We start from the raw sequence: 25,742 nt of genomic DNA on the forward strand, positions 1-25,742 counted from the left end.
AAAGAATCAAAATATCAAAACATTCTTTTTTCACTCAAAAAAAAAAAAAAAAATCAATCAATCAAAAATAGGATAATATTAAGACTTGAATAGCTATTATCAAAGGCAAGAAGATTAAAAACACTTAAAAATAAGATTAAGGATAAGAAATGTATTGACAAAGGTGAAGAAGGCTTCATTCTTGTCTCCACATATACTATCTAATTAAGAGCTATGTCGCAACATTCTATAGGACCTCTAACATATGTCCAACTTATGAAACAAGTGTTTAACTTACAAGACAAGTTTTCTACATGTATGCTACATAGTCAACTTGTACCACAAGCTACTAACATTTGCGATGCATTGCCAACTTGTTGATTAAGTTTTCAACCTAGCCATCAATTATAAATACATATAAAGTCAAATCCATGTTTATGAAGCTTCTAAAAACTTCTCCATAAGAATTTATCAAATCTATTTACTTTTAATTATTTCTATTTAATTATTTTAATTTTGATAAATATGTATGTCTATGTGATAGAAATATGTATAATAATATAGATAAGAAGTGTTAAGTAGAAGGTAAATGTAGCTAGATTTGATAATATCTTATGGAAGAGCTTCTTAAAAGCTTCATAGACATAAATTTGAATTTATACATATTTGTAGTTGATTAGGAGGTTGAAAACTTAGTCAATAAGTTGTCCATATGTTGCAAATGTTAGTAGATTGTGGTATATGTTGGCCATGTGGTGCACATATAAGAAACGTGTCTTGTAAATTAGATATTTGTTTTACAATTTGGATATGTGTTAAATTACATATATAATGTTGCCATATGGCTCCTTAGTTCGATAGTATATATTAAGACAAAAGTGAGGTCTTCTTCACTATTATCAATGATTTTTTTTTTTTTTTTTTTTTGTTTTTTTTAGTCTTATTTCAAGAGTCTTTAGTCTTCTAGCCATTTTAATTCTAATATTATATTATCTTTGAATAAATATCTATTCTTTTGAGTGATGCAAGAGTGTGTTGAGGATTTTAATGTTTTCAATTCAAATCCTTGACATTGTGGTATAAGACCATGAATCAAAATCAAATACTAAAGAAACAATACATTTTTATGACACTCAAGAAGAGAAAGTTGACAAATCAAAGATAGCTATAAGATAGAAACTAGAATGGTTATTTTTAAATACAAAGAGTTTGAAGATTCTCAAACAAAGACAAGAATATAAGATAGGTATTGACAAGAATGAAAAAAGGCCTCACTTTTGCCTTTATGTATATTATCTAACTAGGGAGCTATATAACAACCATAGGTCATTTGACACATTTCAAATTTACAAAAAAAATATCTAACTTGCAAAAGAGTCTCCTACATATGCACCACATGGCCAACTTGTATCAAAAGTGGCTAACTTGTAGAACAATTGGCAAATTTGTTAGCAAATTTTTCAACCTACCAATCTCCAATAAACATTTTTAAGGTCAAATCTATATCTATAAAATTTCTAAGAACCATCTCTTCAAGATATTATCAAATTTATCTAATTTTACTTCTACCAAATATCTCTTATCTTAGTAATTATTAGTATCAATATATATATCAATGACACAAACTAGAATTTGTAAGGTTTTGTAATTTTTTAATAATCTAAATATATAAAATTTTATCTTTAAATTTCTTTTATTACATCAACTAAAATGACATTATCTTCTTTAAAAGCTAATTTTTTAAAATGGTAGAATTTTTTTAGTGCTTTGTAATAATTAAATAAGATTCTATTTTATAATTTTTTATTGATTATAAATTTTATAATAAAAAAATAAGTTACAATTACTTATAAGATATTAATAAAATATATAGAAGTTTTTATAATTTTAACAAAAAGAAAAAGAAAAAGTTGTGGAGTTAGAATAATAATTTTTTTAGGCATAAAAATAATAATAAGAATAAACACATTAAGTCCTAAATTGATGTCATATTTAGTTCTTTTATAATTCTAATAGATTGATATAATAAGGAATACCACCTTTTAGAGTGACAACAATAGTAGCTCTTGCTTGTTACAATCTAGCTCTAGTTTTCTTATGCTGGCTTTTCTTTGCAATTATAAATATTATTTTTTTCTATTTTATCTTTTTAACCTATTTTATTAGAATATATTCTTTTAATATTAGCTCAATTCTGAATTGTAAAATCTTAAAAAGCTACAAAAGATACTTACCAATTTTTTGTATTACAATCCATATTTTTATTACAATCCATATATATATATATATATATATATACATATACACATACAAAAACACATACATAATGCACTATAATCAAGATCAATATCCAATTTATTAGTATCCGTAAAACTATGATGAATTAAGATCAATTAACTTTAATGTAAAAATATTATTATTTAATATTACTTTTTTACTAGTAACAATGTTTAAAAAATAATATAACCTGTGTAAGATTAAAAGAAAATGAAATCCAAATGCAATACCAACAAGGATTTCTGAATTTAATTTAAGATTAATACAATGAGCTTTTTATTTGATTTTTTATAAAATATATCAGGACGTTTTTTTTTTTTTTTTTTTTTTTTTTTTTTTTTTGATAAATAAAAAATCCAATATCCACCTTCGTATGTGGCACTTGAAAGTCTTATGTCATTTCTTTGCAAGAATCTTTCTAATCACCAAGTAAATAATGAGCTAATATTAAAAGAATTCTAATATGAATGTAAACATTAATATTGCAATTGTTAAATTCTAATATGATTGTATACATTAATATTACATAATTAGAATATCATTAACACAAACAACATGATTATTGCATTAATATACATGTGCTTGTGATTGTATTTTTCTTGTGATTTTTTTGGTCCTTATAATTTGTATATTAAGTTATAAAATATTAGATTCTATTAATATAAATATATAAGTTATTTTAATATATAATAGATATTTAAATAAATAGGTTTTGTGCACACTTGGTGCTCTTACAATGCATGTCTTTTTTGTTTATTTCAGCAAAATATCTTTAGCTTGTATATTAATCTAACTTCAGGTGAATTTTTTTTATAGATTTTTCTTCAAAAAACTTGATTTCATTTTCACATTTAGTTGACTTGTTGAAATTTACACACCCATTGACAAATTTTTAACTATTTTATTGCTAAAAAATTAATCATTATATGCAATTGGTTCTTTGTCTCAACATTGTTTAAACTAAATCATAGTGGTCAGTTTATTAGATTTGTGGTGATGTCTTTTTATTTAAAAACTAAATTTCATATTTTTTTGAATTATTATCATTAATATTATATTAAATATATTTAAGTATTTTTCTCTTTTCTCTTTTTTCTTTTAAAATATATCACTATGTCTTTATTTGCTTAAACATATAAGATTGATAATCTTTATGATTAAACTTAATTTCTAACCACATTATTTAGTCATGGAATTTATCTATATATATATATATAATTTGATGAAAGAAAATTTTATGTAAATAAATTAATATTTTTATAATATTTCAAATTATTAATCATTGTTTCAATTTCTTTTTTTAATAAACCGATCATTCATAAAAATTAAATTAATAGTCTTAGTAAAAAATCTTTAGTGATTTTCATTTATTGTAGTATAGTAAATTCATATAACTTATGTGATTTATTTTATAATAATATAATAATTTAAAATATGCTTATGTAGCCAAACCAATTGTTTTCAAATAGATTATTTTGTTACAACTTATTTTTGTGGCTAAATTGATATTGTTTTATAATCTAGAAGTTGTATCTAAATTTTTATTTTACATTATTTGAGGAAATCATTATGTGGGAACTTCCTTTTTATTGTGAATTAGAAAATTTCTTTCTTTATAAAGTTCTAAAAGCAATAATTACACAACATGGCAAATATAAGCCATATGCTCATAAGTTTATGTAGGTAGAAATATGATTTTTCTTCCAAGCTATTTTATGAATGGTTGAGTTTGTTTTCTTTAGCATAAATAGCTATAAAATATTGGAGTATTGTGAAGTAAGCTTCTCAATGTAATGCATCATAAAAGGTTGCTTGTTAAGCAAAGCAATAAGAATTATGTTCTATTTAAATAATCATCTTGTGGACAAAGATCTTATATGTACAATATTATGTAGTTTTTTCTTTTAGAATTCTATAAATAAAAAAAATATAATTTATAATAAAAAGAGATTGTTTATTTAATAAATAGAATATGTCTTCTTAGTAGTTTCTTTACTATATTATATAACTATTATACCATCTTTATGATAAGTCTTGCTAAAAAGGTTTTTATTTTATTTTATTTCTTTTTTCTATTCATTGACTAGTTGTCAATTAGTATTAGCTGTTTTCAAAGGATAGAATTGATATTTTAATAGTCTTGTAATTAAAAACTATAAAAAATACCACAATGACGTGAAAAGAAGATTGCAAGTATATAATTGTATTCATCATTAATCTCTTTTTATAGAATTATTATTTTTGGAAAGATAATTTAGGTTTTAGATTAAGCTTTATACAAAAACCTTAATTTAAACTTAGATTTGCAGAGAAAGTGAATTGAAATTTTATTTTTTATTATTTATAATTAAATATTATATTTCTTAATCTTAAATTTTTATGATAATTAAATTGTGCTTATTTTTTTAGGTTTATATGGCTTAGATTATTAGAAAAAGAAGTTTTTTCCTTTAACATTACATAGATTTTATTTAATAAATGAATTTATATACTTCTAAAAGTTAATATTACTATAAATAATTACTAAACTATAATTATTAATTTGTGACTAAAACAGTATAAGAACATGAAGTTTGAGGGGCATTATGTTGTGGTTTATTTTGATTGAATTTAAACAAATATTGAATTGGATAATTAGATTTATAAAAGAAAATTTAAGATGAAAAGAACAAAAAAAAAGAAAAAGAAAAGAAAAGATGTGGTTTTATTGGCTATATCTGCTCTTTAATATATTACAATTGATAGAATAGTTGATTTTTCAGTTAATTTTAAACTTTAATAACAGCAAACATATTAAATATCCAAAAAAATTGCAAGAAATATATATATATATATATATATATATATATTGTAATAGATTCAAAAAACTACATTTTTGTAATAGACAATGTAAAGCAAAAAAATTACATAAATATAAAAAATAAATAAATAAATAAAACTAAAATTGTAATATCTTGAACTAGTTCTTAATTGTTATTTGAAGATTTGCTATAGAGTAAAAATTCAATTGGATGATAATATTCAAAATAGAAAATTGGGAACAAGTTCACTATTTGAATTTAGATTATTTTTTGTAGTTTGATGTGTAAAACCTAATATTTATATCTTCAATTCTATAATATATCTTTCCACATGATTAGCAAAATAAGAAAAAAAAAAAAAAAAAAAAAAAAAGAAGAAGAGGCATAACAAGTAAGTTTTAAGATTATCTTGAAGATGAAACTTAATTTACTAATATAAATGATGGAAATACCAATAAATGAATTATATAAGTAGGAGGAGGTATTGTTTTCTAGTAGCTATGGTAATATTTATACTTCTTTTTTGTAACACATTTGAATTGAAGTTCAACCTACTTTATTAGCATAAATGAAGGGTGTACTGAAATAAATTACATAAGAAGAATATATTCTTTTCTAAGGATTGTTTGTTCTCCTTTGTAAATAATACTAGATGAATCCATATCATTGTCATGGAAAGTGTGACTCAAATGAAGCATTTTTTGAAAGTGTGACTAAAATAATATATATATAATAATAATAATAATAATAATAAATATATATACATATGAAGCTAAATATTAAAAAATTCATATAAAAAGAAGAAATAAAATTCTTATAAAAGCAAGATGAGATAGATCTATACCTAAATTGGATCTTTTTGCTCTTGATAGCAGCTTTTACTCCCTCCTCCTTGAATTGCAATGCATCAAATCCTGATGAAAATCCATTGTTGAATGTAGTTGCTACACATTCCTAAAATACAAATGTAATTATTCTTTAATATGTCAAGTATGCTTCTTAACAATACTAAACATTGACTCAATGCAAGAGTAATATCTTAAAATCTTCTTTAAATACTTTTTATCTAACTAGAAAAATTACAAACACAATGGTTTGATAATTTTTGAACAGAAGCATATCTAGATTACAATTGAAGAGTTGAGCTGGAAGTCTAGTAGAACTATTGACAACAACCTTTGATGGACATGGAATAAACCTTTACTATTGGTGTTTTGTTAATGCTGCTTAAGGTCAACAATTGACATGAGAGCAAGGCATTGATCTTGATCAATGACTAAAGTAAGGAGGCCCTTTTACAATTCAATATTCTACCAAAATATAAGCAATTACGCTTCTTGCAAGGTCATAGTAAGCTTGCCATCTTTGTCTCAATTATCCAAGCCACAAACTACATTTTTAGGATCATTTCTCATATTAATCAAGCTTTGAATGTGACTCCTATTGAAAGAATAGTTGAACCTTTTAAAAAAGCAAGCAGTTGGTAATGCAAATTATACTATAATATAGACTAAACAAGCTCTTCATCATGACATATGTTGCACCTTTCAAGTTGCTTAGAGACGCAGTAAGAAAACTATCTCCAATTTGGATCAAATCACAATTGAGTATTAGCAAAACTCTCAAAACTTTTATTCTTGTTTCACCAAATGTTTTTCTAAGGATTCTTTGGAAAGGAAGTACCTTCTTCAACATTCAAAATAATCTCAAAAGCTACAACCTATGAAGCTTCAACCTGCACAATTTCTACAAAATGTCTCTACTTAATACACTCATGTCTATATTAGGTGTTGACCACCACCACCACCACCATTATGGAATCTTAGGCCTTGAGAAGTCAGCTCTATAATAATGGATATTAGAAAATTTCCAACCCCTCACACAATCTCCATTTCAATACGCTATGTTGATCTACGCCTTTCATTTCCAATATTTGATGACAACTTCAACCTTGACAAATTCTCCACCATCTTCAATGTACTAAAATGCTTGCAAATGTGCATAGAGAAGTTTGAGGACAAATTGGACTCCATCAAGTTGAGCATGAGCAAGTCGAAGCATCTCATCAACATGGAGCTCCTCATGGAGAAATTGCAGAAGGAGTTGGACAATGGAGAAGGCAAGGTTGATCCCCCAAACTCATGCTCTCACATGCATGAAATGCAACAACACCAATTATATCATTTGCCACAAGGTAAACGCTAGTAACGCACAATGTATAATTTATAATGCCCATAATGCATAATCTCAAATAGACAGTTTTGTATGAAGACTACTATGAACTATTTTTTAGTCAGTGAAGACTACTTAGATCTAGAATACAAAGAACCAATGAATAGGAACACATTGAAACAATTATTGAAATTGTTCCTTTGTAAGAGTATCTGGCACAAATGTCAAAAACGCCTAGTTAATGCACTTTGCTAGATAAAAGATTGAGTTAACTTTGTTTTTTTGCTTCCCTTTTGACAAAAACAGTGAGACATGTAAAACAGTGAGACATGTGGCCATATGTAAAACGGGTTGTGAACTCTGCAAAATATGAACCTTTTTGATGAAAATGAAGACCCATCCATGCAGTGAATGAGAGCCACCACTTGTCTCCTCGAGCAATCTTAAGAGCGATGTAACATATGTCCATGTATGCAAGTTTCATGGGTTCAAAGCAGTATAATCAAGCCGCACAATTAAGGCATTTATATGGAACACTCAACTCCCCAAGATGAAGCATCTCACTCAACAGAAGCGAATTCAACATGATCAAACTGAACTGAATACTTAGTGAAGGACAAACATACTTCGTACCACAAACCCATCAAACCAATGCAGTAGACGTGCAGTTCATTCCAAGTACAACACTGGGTCGATAGATCTGAAAACAGAACATGTCTGTATATGTGTGGAAAATGTTGAATGCCATGAACCTGAAAGACAACTAACTAATTGACGACGTCACGCTAAATGACGATAAGGACCGCTGTTTCGGCAGTTGTTCAGGTTCAATAGACATACATTAACTCATGCTTGTGAGCGTCTGAACTGAGCACATAATAAGAAAAAGCCACAGCTACCCGTCATGAGCTGAACAAAGACTTGTTGACAAGTAACAAGCAAGGACAAATACATAGGCACTAAAACGTAAGATATCGGAGAAAACCTAAAAAACCAAACAAATGAAAACAAAAGAAACTACTTAGGGTGATCGTGGACCAGGACTTACATCCCTTCCATATGACACTAATCCTGCATTCTCACCTGAAGATCTGCTCCGCGATGGAGAAACACTGACTGATGGTGTCGTTGACCTGCGTCGTCGGCGATCAGGTTTATCCCTAGCATAGGAGACTAATTTCTTCCTGCCAGGTGAGAGACTTTTGGACGACGATCGACTTGGAGAGTGTGATATGGAAGAGGTGGCACTTGGAGAACGACGTATCGCTGCTCCAGCGGCTCCGTTGTTTGGTCCATCTTTAGGTGAGCTAGTACGTCGGGGCCTAAGGCGATTACGGAGGTCATTGCTGATGGGAGCACGACCTCCAGACGGGGATGCACTACGACTGATGCTACGAGAAATATCCCTTCGGCTAAGATCACGGCGGGCAGGAGGACTACGACTTCGACTCCTGCTGACATGCCTCCTGTATCTGAGTAACAGACGAAATATGACGTTATCACCAGTTAATGAAGCATTATCGTGTATTGAAAAACCAACTTCAGGTTCATCATTGAAGACACTAAGATATGCAGAAAAAAACTCTCAACGCTCTTCAGCATCAAGATGAAACAGCAAGGCTAGTAACTAGTAGTTTTCAGGATTTTAACATGATAACAAAGTTGAGAGCATTGAGAAAAAGAGCACATGCCCTTAAACATCAAGTTGAACCTATTGATAACCTTTTCAGGACAAGCGAACGCGGTCTCACCTCGGTGGTGATCGGGCTCTTGGAGGACTTCTATATCGTCTTGGGCTCCAATCGCGATTACCTTTGTAACCTCCTCCATACCTGCTACTAACGTCACGTACATATATGAGGTTCAATACTAATGAAAAACTCCAATTCCTACGAGTTAAAATGACTGAAAACTACTACCATTATATTTGACATTACCTGTAATTTCTACCTCGATCGTGCCTATCCCGATCGCCACGCCCACCATAGCCATATGTCCGCGGTGGAGACCGGTCTGGTGTGCGGTACCGACGAGCGTATGAGTACTGTTGGCTAAATCCACGACCTCTTCTGATCCTCTTCGGAGTACCTTCTCGACTGGGACTGTGCACCAAACTCCGACTACGAGATCTACGGGGAAGTTCAGCAGGTGTGGGGCTTCGCGCCTTTTCAGCAGGGGGACAAACAGGGCTCCTACTCTTACTCGAGCTCCTATTCAGACTCTGCCGCTGTGCACTACCTCGTTGAGGTTGAACACTTCGTGGATCAGGACTTAAGCTCATGTTCATACTCCGACTTTTCCTCTTGACAGATCCAGGACTGCGAGGGGCTCCACTCAAGCTTGAATTCCTGCTCAGGCTTCTTTTAATCTGAATGTGGCTCCTGATGGGACTTGGACTACGAGTCAAGCTTCTCCTCTTCTCAGGGCTTCTGCTCCGAGTACTTAAATCACCATGCCAGTTTCGTTTCAGGACAAGCACAAAGAGCGACTGAATATACCACTTCAACATGAAAAACAACTAGTAATCATGCAATACCGTTCCTAGAGCACAAACACTGGTCTGAAATCTGCAACTCACATGGATCGGCTTTGACGGGGACTGGGTGGAGGCGATAAACTTATGTCTGAAACGGCCTTCTGGGATTTGATACGTTTTGGAAATTCCTGAACTTCCTTCAAGGCTTTTATCTCAACTTCTACTTGTTTCTCGACAAGATCACCATCATCCTTCTGACTAGAATTTTCCACTGTTGCTGAGGTTTGCTTGATTTTCCCTGCAAAACGATCCTCAAGATGAGAACTTCAAAAATAGCATTGAAGTAGGCACAACGAACTTGAGCATGACGGCAACAAAGTCATCCTCCGTGACCTGAATTCGTTTTACTAAAAGTATAGTCTAGATTAAACAAATAAAAATCTTTAAACGAATATAGTCTTGAAATCAAGATCAAGGCCACAACGGTGTAAGGAAAAAAATTATATTACCTCGAATTTGAGCTTTCTGAGAGCCTTTAGACTTGACACCACGTGCACTCACATCGCTACCCGTATCACTCTCATTCTCTGAGCTCGACGTTTCACTGTCAGAATCACTACTATCACTATCAGAACTCCTGCAACAAGTACAACCAGAGTGATTATCAACAGTTAGTGCAATACACCAATATGCAAACCTTTGCTCGTCCACAAATGCTATACAAACCAGGAACACAATCACACTAGGTAAGTGAGAAACGTAAGCAGCCTCGATCAACAAGCCGAATTCGTACCACTTCGATCTTCTTCTTGTTCTTGTCCTCCTCTTTCGCTTCCTATCCTTGCGTTTCTCTCTTCTTCTCTTATGCGTTCTTTTCTTCTCCTTCTTCACAGGTTTCCTCTTTCTTCTCCGTCTCTCATCTTCGCTTGAAGAGCTTAATTCAGAAGATGAGTCTGAATCAGAGTCGGAATCGGTATAAGATGAATTATCTGAATAGGAATCTGAATCTGATGAGTCTTCAGAAGATACCGAAGAGTAGCGCCTCCTCTTCCTCCTTCGGTCTTTCACAACCTTCCTGGGTTTTCGCTTGGAACGAACAGGCTCTCTATCGTCATCGCTTGAGAAATCATCTCTACTATCTTTGTGTTTTTTTATCTTCCTTTTGACTGGGGTAAGACAAAAAAAAAAAAAAAAGCTCAGAAGTAACACAATAGTGACTTTTCCAGCTCGATACTCGCAGAACTAGTCATCTACCAAGAAGACATATTATTTTAGCTCAGTTAAAAGTCAAAATTACTATATTCACAAGATATCTACAACAACTAGGATTTTTTTTTAAAACCCGCAAACAAAGGCATTCAACATTCGTTAGTAGCATATTAGTGCAGCAACGTCAGCCCTATCCAGAAAGATTGCTGTTTCCAGAAAATAGCATACGCTCATGGAGCTAGAGAAGTGAAACATTTTTTTGACTTGTATAGATTGCATAGAGTTTACCATTTTTCTCGGGAACAGAACCATTGTCTTTGTCTCGGAGCACCTCTCCACAATCCACAATCTTTATAGGCACATCTGGCTTGTTTCTTTGACCAGATGAAGGGACAGCCTCGATCTTCTTCAAGATATCCAGTCCTTCAACTATCTTACCAAACACCACATGCTTCCTGCAGGCAGTTTGAATATATCTATCAGCAAAGACAGAGGTTTCCTTTCCGAAATTACAGAGTAAGAACAAGAAAGGATAAGCCAACAATCAGCGACAATCTCCATATTAGAACAATCATAAGTTTGCCTCACCCCGCCACTGAATGGCACATGAGTCATATGGGATGGACAATGACGAGATTCGTGGCCTACAAACAATTATCCCGGTAAAATTGTCATTAGACACAGCAGCTGCAAAGCAGCTATATACCAAAAGGGTGAGACTAATTTGAAAAAATCAAGAAACTGAGAGAGGTTGTCGCGTTTGAACCAATATGACTCAAAGTGGATAACCACGAGTGATACTGTTGTATTATGTAAACCACATACTCTATGGACTAAAATATCCCATGTCAATCCAGCGAATACAAACAGAACGCATAGAAAGGAAGTGGAAAAGCATTCTGTGCGAAGAAAAGGAGAGATGTCTCTCACCCGTTCAAATGTGGCTGCGATTTAAAAGTAAGAAAGAACTGTGACCCGTTTGTGTTTGGGCCGGCATTTGCCATCGAAAGTATCCCTGCTCCATCATGCCCAAGTTTGAAATTTTCATCTGAAACCAAAAAAAATACATTAACGCATTTTCACAACAAGTAAATGTTGTACAATGAACACAAAAATTTACAATGGCTCCTCTGTTCTTAAATTAGATCTAATATATTCAATGCGGGAGCCTGCCAGATGTGTTGCCATTCGGATAGTCATAAAAGTGACCTGTGTAAAACTACCCAATACGTGCAAATCAAAACCGCTATCTTAGACAAACCAAAACATGTATTTCCTAGACCTTAAACTTATGTTCACGCAGAAAAACAAACCGCATAGAAGTTCTGGCCACATACCTGGCATGATCTTTTCAAAACATGTGACACACACAAACCAAATATTCTCTTAGGTTTAGATTAGTTTAAGAATCCCCTTCTCTAAACATACCACGACATAACAAAAACAAGGAAGCGTTTCCACATTAACTACTGAGTCCAGCAAATAGGTTGGCTGAGATATACATACCATCAAACTTGCCACCGTAAATGCTCTCCCCGCCTGTGCCTGGAGACCCATGACAAAATGAAAATCAACCCAGTTAGCTACGACCAGAACGATACATGCACGCGAGATTGCCAGAAAAACAAACCATTCTCCTTCTCCAAACCTACTCAAGTGCTCCAGAAGCGAAAGCCGAGCTACTTCCAGGATTTAAAAAACATGTACTCCAAGCGAGTGCGCTGAATACCTATCAGCCCGAGTACATTGATCTTGATTTGGCATACCTTTGAAATCAAAACCCAATAACCAACCACGGCCACACAAAAGGCTACTATCAGCCATACAGATAACGGAATTAACCTCGCGAATTTACCAGACCTCAAATCAAACCCAACGGTTTCTGTGTCTAACATCTACCTGTAGCACAAACTTCGTATCACTGCTTGTGAAAGAAATCATCAAATAAGAGAATGAACTACGAATACCCTCTCTTAACAGTTCCTAGCAAATATCTAACGGACAACTTTGATCTCAACTTATTCGCTTCAGTGAGAAAACCAGACTAAACAAATACCTGCCATTGTGGAGAATGAGAAACGATCTGTTCAGACGGTTTCAGACCAAATTTAACTAACAAGACATGTAGAAACTTCAGACGAAGTCCCGGAATTTTCCAGCATAACAAGACAGGTGAATGGTCGTACCATCTCTTTTGGAGAAGTCTCCTCCCTGTGTCAAAGACAGCAAATTGGTATCAGTAACACTACAATTGCTCCGTGTGCCTCATCCATCTGGTGAATTAGGATGTCATATCCCTAACATCATGAAAGTCACTAATAGATACAAACCACGATAACACCTGCAACTGCCCTAGCAGTAAGCTGATGCATTACTGGAAAAGACAATTAGTGCACAGCACTCTGATAAAGTTAAGTGAGCATCATGCACGGTATTACATCAAAACAAGCCTTCATCTATTAATATTACTTGTGCCATAAATCCTGGAATGATTCGGTGGAATATAGTGTCTTTGAGGTGTAAGGGTTTCTTTGTCATGCGGCCTAAACCCTTCTCTCCTGCAGGTATCAAAAAAAAATCAATGACTGAATCATGGGAGACTGTCTCTACTAAACATGGCTACCAAGTTATCACTTACAAAAAAAAAAAAAAAAAAAAAAAAAAAAAAAATCAGAGCTACACAAAAGCCATAACATTCAACACCCACAATAAAGATATAAGTAGATTAAACAGCGCCACTCAAACTATCAAGTCCAAAAATCTTCCAAGACCTCATCCCTAATTCGTATATGCTGATATCAAGAAAAGAACGGCTAGTAATACGCAGAGATAACACGGCGTAGAGACAAACACTCAGATCTAGCACCTAACAACCCCTTCACGCAACCAAGCATGCGGTTTCATTTTCCACCTCCAGAATTAATAAAAAAAAAACCTCAAAAGTATACCCTCCATGTACTCCACAAACTGCAATAATTTCCTTGTAGATTACTGAAAGATAGAATACATGCAAAATAGTCTACCTGTGCAAAGAGCTCGGAAATTCTCTGCTGTCTTTGGCACGACATCTGCATAGAGCTGTGACACAAGTACAGCGGTTAATGGGACCGAGAGACTCTTTACGAAGGATTACTTCAAAATAAACGAATAAAATAGACACGAAGATGCACAAGAGTGCAATGAGGACAATCGATAAGAGCATTACCAAGCTAGAATATTAATAAGTTACAAAAATGTAAACTGAAACACACGTTACGAAGCATACTCGTGTGGCATCACAAGATGACTACTGGCGAACTAAACACGGGAAACGATGTAGCAGCAGGCCATGTGTGTACATACCTCCATTATCATCTTGCCAGCAGGACCACCACCAATGGTAATGTCGAGGAAAACCCTCGGATTTGAGACTGTTTTACCCATGATTCTAGACTCTATCCTGAGCGCAACACATCACATCCACAATAACGTCAAAGATGACACATTAAATAATCTTCATCGACAGCACACACTCTCATCCAAAGAAGTAAAAATGTTCAAGCGGACGAAACTGGTGCGCAACAAGAAATAATTGTTCTGTAGAAGTTACACATCGCGAAATATGTACGTAAAACATCAAATCACAATGCAAGCCAAACACAGATTCGATAAACAATAGTTTAATGATAGATCGAGCGTCTTAAATTACGGCCAGCGGCCGCTCACACAGACCGCTCTCAAGCTGGCAGAGAGGAAACTGAATTGTATCCAACCCTGAGGGGATGAAAATTTATCGATATTCCTGAATAGACACTCTTAAATTCAACCACAGAAGTTTACGAAAAACGTAAGCAGGTGGGTTCCATTACTATGGCTGCCCGTTTTCCACACACCACGAATAACATTCATTTCTAAACACAAAAAAAAAATGCATAATTGCAAACTTCTTCAAAGAGCCGATATCGACCTCAACCCTTCCAAACTACCCCACGCACAAAAAACAAACACTCTGGTAGGACAATCAAATACTCCAGCTACATCAGTATATGTGTCGCGGTATTACCTAAAATTTACCATCATCAGGCAAGAAGCTCTTGAAATTTATAAAATGCAACCCAAATTCAAACCAATAGCATTGACCAAAAAATAATCTAATTCCAACCGACCGAGACCTTGGAAAATATCCGCCTGCATGCATTTGCGCTGACTACATAAAATGTGAAGCTGCACCAGAATCACAGCTCCGGAACAAAGAACAGCTATCACATAAGTGAGCCTCGACTACTCCACGACTCAGCAGAAAACGAAGTAAACTTCAGCATAAGCCAGCAGAAAGACTGCATGATGCAGGAAGAGAAGAAGTCAACACTCGACAAAAGAAATCAACCAACTAAGATGCCGACACGACTCCACGATCTCCCAATGGGCTCTAAAAGTACGAAACCACCAACTGTCCGTTGAGATAAGTTCATCCTCAACGTCGTCGCACACGTCCCCACACCACTACACTCTCTTCCTCACGATTGTTGCAAAATCACAACCAGATTAATCAACTCAGCTGAGAGGGACCCTCGAAACAAGAAAAAGACTTACCGAGCGCCAAACAGCGGCAAAATGAGGTCGAATTGACGCGGCAGGAGAGGAGACAAATGAAAAAGAGGCTGCAGGCGAGTTCGAGATCCAGGGGAACACTGGTAGGTCACCTAATCGGCAGTGCCGAAGCCATGGCGGGCATGCAAAAATGTGAACCAGGCAAAACGAGATGGCACCGAAACAGGAATGCGATGAAAGCAAAATAGAAAGGCTCCCTCCGAGTCGAGCTGAGCAGATTAGGGCTCGCAATTCATGCTCCGGTGTGAATGGGGAGGCTTCCGCGTTCACACCGTCGTCGTAACCTGGGTCCTGTTCACACAGCGTTGTGGGAACCCCTGTGGGATTGTGCTCAGCTGCGAGGGGGCAATAAAAATAAAAAATAAAAAAACTCTCATATCGTGAGGTCAGCACTTGTGGTGGCTGGAAGGACCTGTTCACTCATGGATGTGAAATGGACGTTAAGGGCAAGATTACATTCTTGGTTTTGAAGGGATTTGTAGAAAACTAATGGAAACCCATGCCCTTGGCCATGAAAAAATATTGTAAACTATGTGTTGTAAATTAAACTTTCGTTTGAAGTTTCATATAATGTGAAATTCCATGATACGTGTCATTCTACTATGATCTATGTTGTTCCATGTTGTGGTGCTTCCAACCTCCATGCCTAATGATCTCATGGTGCTACTCTTAGTAATCTACAACAACATCACACACATTTTGATCTCCAATTGATCAAAAGTTGAATTATTGCTTCACTTTTGATGAAAATAATGAGATATGCAACCAATCAAAGATGGTGTTTGTTGCCTCTGGTTTGTTCCATTGGTTTATTTCCCATGAATTGTTTTATATAAGAGATTTGTAGAAATTTGTGGGATCTTCAATTAGAATTATAGTCATTGGCAATTTGTATGAGTGCATTTTGAAATTGATTATTCTTAATAACATAATAGAATTGATTTATGAAGAATGATATATTTTTAATAATATTTTTTCTATAAAAAAATATTGTAAATATTATTCATAAACTTTTGTACTATTTTAATTACCTAGCTCATATTTTATAATATTTTAAAATAATTTTGTTCAATATTGATCTAAATATATTCTATTTAAAAAACTAGATGTAAGTGGATTTTGTCAAAATAACAACACTATAGTAAAAATATTCATAAAATTTACTAATAATGTAATTAAATTATAATATATAAAATTTTCTATGAATAAATAAATTTATTGACAATTTTCACCACCAAATATAAAACTACAAGCATGTTCACATGCATTTGTATATAGATAAATATGTATATGTGTATATACAAAATAACATTAAAGCTCCTTGTTTTTCTTTAAAAATAATTTGTTAAAGTAATGGGATCTTAAATGCTCATGGAGGAGGTAGAATTTAACTGCTATATAGATTTATTCTTTATATTAGTATTACAACAACAATACTCTAAAAAAACTGTGTTGTGTGTCTTTTGTAGAATAGACAATATACAATATAGTGAAAGCCCATAGAATGTGGTTTTAGGCATCAACAGTGGATGTTGAGTCTCTCTCTATATTTCTTGTTTATTAAGACACTTAAATGAGGCAAAAATCAGTTTTTTTTTTTTTTTTTTTTTTTTGTTAATAAACTTATAGTTGGCAAGATGCAATAAGAGATGTTTATGCAATTTGAATGAATGCATACTAATAAGAACCATTACTTTTAATGTATAAGATACATATAATTTTATAAACTTTAAATCACAAAAAAAAAAATATAAATGTGTCTCTCACATGTATTATTTTATATATATTTTTTTGATTATTAAATTTCATATAACAAATTTTATTAATGTTCATAATAATTATTTGTTAACATAGTTGTTATAAAAACATTATAAAAAATGATAATAGTTAGTTGTATAAAAAAATAAAATTAAACTGATTATTTTATTATAAAGTATTATTTTTTATTTATAGAAGTTATTGTAGTTGATAGGCAAATATATTAGTAGTAATTGATATATGATTCTAAAAATAGTAATTAATAAAATGATTGATTTGTTGTGGTGTATTAATAATGTTTAGTACTAATTATTATGTGAAATTCTTGATATTATAACTATTACAATGTAAAAAATTAGTAATATAAATGTTCAGTTTATAATGGAATTAACAAAGACTTCGGACTTTAATAAAATGATTAAGTGAATTTTTTTTGAATAATAATCAAAATTTTATATTATTTACAAAAAAATTCTTTTTATTGTTTATAACAAACATATTAAAATTCAAAAATATTTTGTTGATTAAAAATGATAAGATTAAAAATGATAAGATTAACTTAGTTTTTTTTTTATAAGACTCAAGATATAGTTACAAATGTATTATCTCAAATTCCATCAAGAAAGTTATAAATTAAAAAGAAATGGTGCAAATCATCAAATTAAAACAAATTATTGTTATTTTTAGATATGTAAATTTTATAGAATTTATACATGATTTTTTTTCATTACTTTGTTTTGACTACAGTGTAAAAGATTGATATTACAAAGATAATCAAGAATTTGTAGATGATAGGTTGATAATATTACCCTGTAGTTATGGTGGTCCACTCAAATTTCTGTGTAACTGAATAAAATAAATATTCCCAAGCTAATCAAACCTTCATAATAGGTTAGTTGTGAACACATTTGTGCTGAAAATATATTGTTATTAGACTATAGATTTGAATTAAAAATAAAATACAAGGCTGTCTAGAAAATTTATATACTACTTTATAATTATTTCTTTATTGTTTTTATTCTAACAAATACTTTTAGTTTCATTTGAATGGGATATGTATGCTAATTTTAAATCTAAATCTTGATTATAAACTCTTTAATGAATACAATAATAAATTCAAGATATATAAATGTGTATAAATAAAATTGAGAAATTGAGAAATCAAGACAAAACTTTTTTAAGTCCAAAAATCAGATTTTGGAATTTACTGCCAAGAGGAATTCGAAATAGAAAGATGTTACTGCATGGAGATGGGGTCCAACATCTTCAAAGTCACCACCAAATCCTCCCTCAAGCTTCAAATCCACCTTTACAATACCTCCATCCTGCCAAAACAAAACATGCCATATTTCACGAATCCTAAACCCCAACCTGTTTCTCAATGGTCTTGATTGATAACAGAAGATTAGATGTAGTCAAGTGTCGACTTATACGTCAAGAGGTGCTTCTACGACAGAAAAATGTGAATATACTTATAAATATATATATATATATATATATATATATATGTAAGCGATATTTACAAGCCGCTTCCAAATGCTGATACAAAGATCAGAAGTACACAAAGACTTCGAATTTCAAATAGAGAATGTTTACACACAAGTGATGAGTCACTTAAGAAATGAGCCCTTTAATGCTCAATCAGTTTGTCGTCTGCACCAACACAGACAAAACTATTCTGATTCAACTGCCCTCCGAATTGAGGAGGATAGCATTTTAAGGGACCCTAACAATTGCAGGGACAACGTTTGAAGTTAAGGGAAAATGCTTCCGTAAGGAAGAAGAAAGATGGATGTAGTAAAAATGAGAGTGTCTCTCGGATACCTGCTTTGTGCAGAGAATGTTGGTTGTTTGCTCATCTTCTCTTTAGTTCTTGGATCAGCAATTCCAGCTTCTTACGGTCACCAAAGTTTAGGATCTGAAGCTCATCCCGTACCTCGTCGGTGGTGAGCTGTAGAAGCAGCTTTCCATCGATGTTGTTCTGTGCAAATGTAGTAGCATATCTTGCAAGTCCTTGCTGCCCCAACCACTCCATTGTCTCCCCGACTGTCCACTCCTTGGGATTAGCTGCTTTCCCACATAATACACACTTCATGTCAGCGTGATGGTGTTTGTGGTTCCGTTATCATACTGAGTGGGATGGATTCCAAGCAATCGAAGTATTCTTTTCTCCTGAAAGTCACAGTCTAATGAATCGGAAAGCAAATTCATGTTTACACTGTCCTCTCTCTCCGGCCACGCTCACGTCCAAGTCCAATTAACGATTACGTCTTTTCCCTTCACTAGATACCCCGCACAAGGTCTTCTAGTTTCACAACATAACTTCACTGGAGAAGTTTCCCCAAAGAGCCTTTGTTGATTGACTTGCTTCTTTAGGGCACAATTTTGTGGCCTACGCCTTTTCATTTTCCGTGCCGGTAAATTAGACAGTGGTTTGAAGTATTGCACCAGCGTTGAAAGGTAACGAACAAGAGATCCCTTTCGGACTGGCAATCTTTACAAGAAAGAGAGTTTTGATTTCGAAGAGCATGCTCACCGGGAAGAGTCGCTGTGCCGGAGGAAGGAGTCTGAGCTAGCAACATGTCGAATTCCTCCAGTTCTCTTAAGCGATCGATTCGGTCTCTCTCCTCCTCACTAATCTCCTTCTTCTTTGGAATTTTATCTTCTGCCTCCTTGGCAGCTAATTCCTTCGCTCTAACCACTTCCCTCAGTACTTTCTCGTTTCTGATGCGAGCCTCCTCAAAAGGCCGGTGCAGTGCGCTGAGAAGCAACGCAACATTGCTGACGAGCCCTACTTGCAGTAAAACCCACAATCCTCCACTAATCAACACAAGAAGGGCGAAGAGCCGTGGACCTTCATAGATAAGAGCGTTGGCAACGAGCGCTGCCTGCTCTTTGGTCGACAAATGCTTTTGCCTACTAGCAAACCTCAACCACAGAAACAAATTGGCGAAAGGAATGAAACTCACGCCTAGAGAGAAACCGAGATCAATCAAGCTCGGTCCGGCCGCCTTCATCTTGCGAGCCTTCCTATCACGAGGCAATTCGTCTATTTCACTACGGCTATGCTCCAACGCATACCACCCGACGACACAATTCGCAAACATAATGCCACAAAGGATAAGATCCGCCGCACCGAAGAAACCACGGGAGCCAGGCAACAGCCCCCTCAAGCTTGCCACCCACCCAACCAGAAACAATCCCTCGAACGATGCCAGCCCCAGTGGCAGAGACACGGCCAATTGTGAGAGATCGTCAGGCAGCTCCGGTAAACCTCCGTTCTTCTGCAAACCAACCTCGAAATCGTCGACATCTTTCTTGATCCTCTTCTTCTCAATCCCAGCCCTAGTGAGCTGCAGCACAGAACCTCCTCGCAATCTCCTCACTCTCTGCTGAACTCTGCAACTTTGCTGCTTGTCCAAGCGCAGCGTACCTAGAAAACCCTTGCGAAGATGTTTGTGCGTACAATAACGACAACGAACGGCTACCGTCACTGAATTCCTTACTTGTGCACAGTACGCAGAGGCTGACAACATGTGTCTACCCGACGACATAGCTCCACCAGCCAATTTCACCTCTCCGAATTGTGCAGGGTAGCGGGTGCCTACCCTGCAGACCGCACGATTCAAAGCGAGGCAATTCATGGAGGGGGCGCTGCGTCCTCACAGGATTGAGATTGCGAAACCAGCTCCAATGCTGCAACGCTGCAACTGGGACCGGCGCTCGAGATTTCGTCACCGCGCCTTCGACGCCATCCCTGCCAAACCCCAGAATCTGACGAGAGCTGGAGCGATGGAGCTAGAAAAGTACACCACCGAGTTGGCTTCACTGGACATGGATGGAGTAAGCGAATTTACCCGCAAGTAATCAGCGTCGAAGCTCGACTACTTTCATTTTTTCCTTGGTTCGGCGATTGAGGCGGTGTCCGCAACCATAACGAAGAAGCCCTTCCCCCACCGCCTGAGTGTGTGTGAGAGTGAGTGGGATTGAGCATCAGCAGCTGAGCTAGCTCCACATCCTCCTCACTCGGACCTCTTCGAAACAACGAATTTGCGAGACAAGCTTAAGAAGAGTCTTCACTCTCACAACGCCGCCCTCGAGCCTCACGACACCACACCACGAATGAATGAATGAATGGATGGATGGATGGGTGAATGGAATTGGAAAGGGAAACTCTATTATGCAAAAAAAAAATTGCGGTTCTATGCAATTCAAAGTGGCCCAACTTCTTCAATAGGGGCTTGATTTATATTGTTATTTCTAATTTTTATTTAGTGGATTATAATAATGTGAGTAGATTTGGAAGTTGTTGTATAGATTGTAGTCATATTTTTTATTATGAATATTGAGAATTTTTTTTTTTTTTTTTTTTTTTTACTTGAAGAGTTTTTGGAACAGGGTGAGCCTTGTGTTAGCATTAGCTCTTTTTATTAGATTTTTCTTTTTCTTCTTAATTTAGATGACACATGGATTAGCAACAATGATATTCCAAAGTGCCAACAATGATGTATTTATGTATAATTATGATTTTTTAAAATTTAAAATTTTTTACTAAATTTTAGTTAGTTGTGGTATTGTATTAATTAGATTATTACATAGAAAAAGTATCTCAAATTGGTATAATAAAAACATCAGAATTGCTATAAGAAACATCATAATATTTATCATTTATTTTTTTTTACGCAAACACAATAGTTGTAATACTATTTTTTAAATAAAATATATTTTATTACTATGCAAATAAATAACACAAGTGAATTTTCTTAGGTTTAGATATTTTATAACCTAACACATTTGTAAAAAATTATAAAAAATACTACTACATAATATAAGCACAATAGTTAAATATTTAGATGTATTAAATAATTATTTCTAATAAAGTATTATACTTAAGAAACTATCATAGAAGTGTTACATAAATTAGACACATGGAATGAAAATCTTGAATTTCAATACATGATTTTAATTAAAAATAGTTTTAAGAACTTATAATTAATAAATAAAAATAACCAAAAATTATCTAAAATAAGCTAAATATTTAATATAAATTATAAATAATAAGTAATAATATTGCCAAATGAATTTTTATTACAAAATAAAGTAATTTCATTGAATTACTTTTAATTTGAGCAACAACATACATTTAATCTTAAGCAAATTGATTAATAATATTAAAAAATTTAAATCTATTAATATATTAAATTATAAAATTAAATTAAAATATTCCTAACATAAGGTTTTTTTGCATATAAAATACATATATGATTAGTGATACATAAAAATTCTCAAATTTTGTTAAGAATATTAGCAAAAATTTGGAGAATATTTTAGAAAATAAAATAAATAAATTTAGTAAATTCAAAGTTTTTAAATCATCTGTATATATATATATATATATATATATATGAGGAGTTGTTAAAACCACATCTCAATGTTGTTGAAGTCATTTCCTAATGTTTTTGAAGCCACATCCCTAAAATTATATGATGATTAATTTTGGGGATAGAAAATAAGAAGTGGAGATAAAAAAATGGAGAGAGAGGTTGAGAATAGATAACACAGACATGAAATAAGAAATGGAGATGGAAGATGGACAAAATAAATCATGAGATGGTAATGTAGGATGTGATTTTAGCAACATTGGAGTGTGGCTTTAACAACTCTATGTATATATCTAAATATTTAGATCACTCAATGAGACAAGTAGTGACTCTCCTTCACCGCATGGATGGGCCTTTGATTTCATCAAAAAGGTTCATGTTTTGTAGAATTCACAACCCGTTTCATAGTTGATTAGAGAGTTCTATAGGATATTTTTATTGGTGTTTCACACTAATTTTCTCATCTACAAATTTATGCACTTCATATTGTAATACAATCATATAGACATTCTAAAGGCAAATATATTGGATATATGTTTAAGTTTCGTGTTTCCATGATTTATTAAGATTTATTAAAAAAAAAATGAAATGAGAACTCATTTAACAATTCATTAATGTCCATTCTTAATTCATTGTTAAAAACAACAATTGAGAGCTACTTGAAGTTATTCTACAATACTTGGTACATGATCCATGTGGAATGCAAAATCCTTAAGCGCCTTGCATGGAAGATGGTTGTTACACAAAGAGGTATCTAAAGGTATTCGTAAGAGAAACAATAATAGGTGGCAATAGATATCCATAATATTGACAAAGAAATAATAGAAGAATGTTTGAAGTTGAAGGAATGGTTGTTGATAATAAAGATGTTGTTTCATTTTGTCCAAAACTATCTTAGAAGTACAATTGTCATATTAATGTTGAAGTATGTGCATCTATTTGTACCATCAAGTATATCCACATATACATCTATAAGTGCCATAATTGCATTATAATGCAATTTGAAAACCAACAAGATGAGATCAAACAATATTTGGATGCAAGATACATTGGAGCTCTGGATGCTCCATGGAGACTTTTTGGCATATGAATCCATGAAGAAATGCCAAATATTGTTGTTTAGCTGTTCATCTTCCTAAAATGCATTAAGTAGTATATGATCCAAATAATAAAATAGCTGTAGTTTTACAACATGCTAAAAGATAAAAGACAATATTAACTTCATTTTTTGAGATATGTGCAACAATTGCAATGGCAAGTCAATATATATACTAATAATTTCTACAAAATTTTGTTTGGCATAAGATAAAAAGGATGTGGACATTAAAAAAATATGGATTTACTATTGAAAGATTATATTTTGCAAATCCTAGAATGCGAGAAAGATATTACTTCACGCTTCTATTAATCTATGTTAAAGTTCCACAATTATTTGAGCACTTAAAGACTATTTATGGAATCTCTCATCCAACATTTCAAAGTGCATGTATAACTTTAGAATTACTTGAAGATGATGGAGAGTTGAAGTGGCAGCAATGTTTGGAAGAGGCATGAAGAATACAAATTGGATCTTAATTGAGGATATTATTTGCTATTTTTCTATTACATGAAAATCTACTAAAGCCATTAAATCTATGGAAAAGATTTTGAAAAAGCATCTTAGATGATCTCAATGCCCGTTTGCAAAGAGAAAATAGAATTAGCAATCCAAGTGATGAACAAATTAAGGATTTTAGACTTTTTTTGCTAGATAAGATTTTACAAGACTTCGATAGAATGATTGCACATTTTCTTCCAATGCCATTATCAAAAAATAATTGGAATGCAACAATTAATGAGAATTGATTTATTGTTGAAGAAAGAATATGTGACATTCAACAATTAGAAGCAAATTTGGAATAGTATATTCCACAATTAAATCTTGAACAAAAAAAGTCATATGATGATATTGTAGCTTCTATAATGGAAGAATATGGACTCATATTTTTTCTAAACGGACCTACAAGAATTGTTAAGATATTTTTTTACAATACTCTGGCAACTAAAGTTTAATTGATGTAAAAGATTGTTATATGTATTGCATCATTAGGAATTGCCACATTTCCACTTGAGGGAAGAAGAACCGCCTATTCTACATTCAAGATTCTACTAGATTATAACAAAGACTTTTTTTATTCAATTACTAAGAATTTTGACCATGTTGAGTTTATTTATCAAACTTTGCTTACTATTTGGGATGAACTTCCAATGCAACATCATTATTATCCTAAAGCAGTTGATTGTTCTTTTAGAGACATTTGGGATATTGATTGCCCATTTGGAGGAGCTATAATAGTTTTTGGTGGAGATTTTTGCCAAATATTACTAGTAATTGTAAAAGGAACTTGAGAAGAAATTGTAGCAACATCTTTTTGACATTCAATACTTTGGCTTCAAATAAAAATCCATATATTAAAAGAGAGTATGAGGTTGAATTCATGAGCACTCAAAACAAATATTGAGTTTGTTAATTGGTTTCTTCTAATATAGAATGCATACACATATTGTATATATAAATGGTGGTGCATTTGAAACCTTTACAGTTTCATTATTATTTCTATTTGCTACTTGCTAGATTAGAAATGGCACAAACTTATTGCATGATAATATAGTTAAGCTTCTTGATCACATGATTATTGATAAAAAAAATAATGTCCTTTGTGAGTGTAAATTTCACTCCTCTATCCAAATTACAAGATGGCCTCAATTAAGAGTTGCTTATAATGGGTAGTGTGAAGTGGAAGATGTAATGAACAAGAAAAAAAGAAGAAACAACACAAACAAGTGAAAGGAATATATATAAGCAAATATACACTCCAAAACTTAGTCACAATCTGTTCACGAAGTTTTCACCTAATAAAAAATAAAATATAAGAAATATATAAATCCAAGTTACTATGAGTAAGTTTTGAATGTTTAAAAATAATAAGTAAATAAATAAAAATTAAGTAAAAATGTTTCACCTTAAAGGTAACTTGCTTATAGGTCAAGGGTTCGAGCCTCACCAAGGCTCACATGTAGTGTATATTGGTTTTCTAAAGAGGCCTTGAGGCCTTAGTC

The 25,742-nt window shown here is 33.1% G+C and overlaps 2 protein-coding genes across 11 annotated transcripts; both read right to left on the bottom strand.

Moving 5' to 3' along the window:
* Window positions 1-7,926: 7,926 nt before the first annotated feature.
* Window positions 7,927-15,694, bottom strand: LOC112283418 (uncharacterized). 9 transcript variants are annotated; one of them, XM_024522052.3, is made up of 14 exons: window positions 15,487-15,694; window positions 14,257-14,353; window positions 13,938-13,992; window positions 13,384-13,472; window positions 13,101-13,125; window positions 12,421-12,459; window positions 11,845-11,962; window positions 11,203-11,369; window positions 10,499-10,871; window positions 10,215-10,342; window positions 9,808-10,003; window positions 9,167-9,670; window positions 8,981-9,061; window positions 7,927-8,701 (listed from the first exon to the last, which is right to left on the bottom strand). In XM_024522052.3, exons 2-14 carry the CDS (start codon window positions 14,335-14,337, stop codon window positions 8,251-8,253), a joined length of 2,307 nt encoding a protein of 768 aa, XP_024377820.1. In that variant the 5' UTR covers window positions 14,338-14,353; window positions 15,487-15,694; the 3' UTR covers window positions 7,927-8,250. The 9 variants fall into 9 exon arrangements, with proteins under 9 accessions (XP_024377820.1, XP_024377819.1, XP_024377817.1 ...); XM_024522051.3 differs by having other exon boundaries at window positions 8,981-9,064; XM_024522049.3 differs by having other exon boundaries at window positions 8,981-9,067.
* Window positions 15,695-18,097: 2,403 nt separating this feature from the next.
* On the bottom strand, window positions 18,098-21,317 carry LOC112283420 (uncharacterized). Of its 2 annotated transcripts, none has more exons than XM_024522058.3 (3): window positions 19,799-21,317; window positions 19,087-19,329; window positions 18,098-18,587 (listed from the first exon to the last, which is right to left on the bottom strand). In XM_024522058.3, exons 1-2 carry the CDS (start codon window positions 20,904-20,906, stop codon window positions 19,118-19,120), a joined length of 1,320 nt encoding a protein of 439 aa, XP_024377826.1. In that variant the 5' UTR covers window positions 20,907-21,317; the 3' UTR covers window positions 18,098-18,587; window positions 19,087-19,117. The 2 variants fall into 2 exon arrangements, with proteins under 2 accessions (XP_024377826.1, XP_024377825.1); XM_024522057.2 differs by having other exon boundaries at window positions 18,387-18,587; window positions 19,087-19,332; window positions 19,799-21,250.
* Window positions 21,318-25,742: the final 4,425 nt, after the last annotated feature.

This window comes from Physcomitrium patens, chromosome 6, assembly GCF_059467195.1.
Source record: "Physcomitrium patens ecotype Gransden chromosome 6, ASM5946719v1, whole genome shotgun sequence".
In the NCBI taxonomy this organism is placed as follows: domain Eukaryota; kingdom Viridiplantae; phylum Streptophyta; class Bryopsida; order Funariales; family Funariaceae; genus Physcomitrium; species Physcomitrium patens.

What these genes read in the sequence shown, in the direction of transcription:
- LOC112283420 (XM_024522057.2), bottom strand. Translation starts at nt 20,906, where the DNA reads ATGAATTGCCTCGCTTTGAATCGTGCGGTCTGCAGGGTAGGCACCCGC. An exon ending in CGGCACAGCGACTCTTCCCG is followed by an intron (nt 19,333 to 19,798) that starts GTGAGCATGCTC and finishes TATGTGGGAAAG; the next exon opens with CAGCTAATCCCAAGGAGTGG.
- LOC112283418 (XM_024522049.3), bottom strand. Translation starts at nt 14,337, where the DNA reads ATGGGTAAAACAGTCTCAAATCCGAGGGTTTTCCTCGACATTACCATT. An exon ending in AGACTTCTCCAAAAGAGATG is followed by an intron (nt 12,460 to 13,100) that starts GTACGACCATTC and finishes ATGGGTCTCCAG; the next exon opens with GCACAGGCGGGGAGAGCATT. An exon ending in AGAGCCCGATCACCACCGAG is followed by an intron (nt 8,702 to 8,980) that starts GTGAGACCGCGT and finishes TCTGTTACTCAG; the next exon opens with ATACAGGAGGCATGTCAGCA.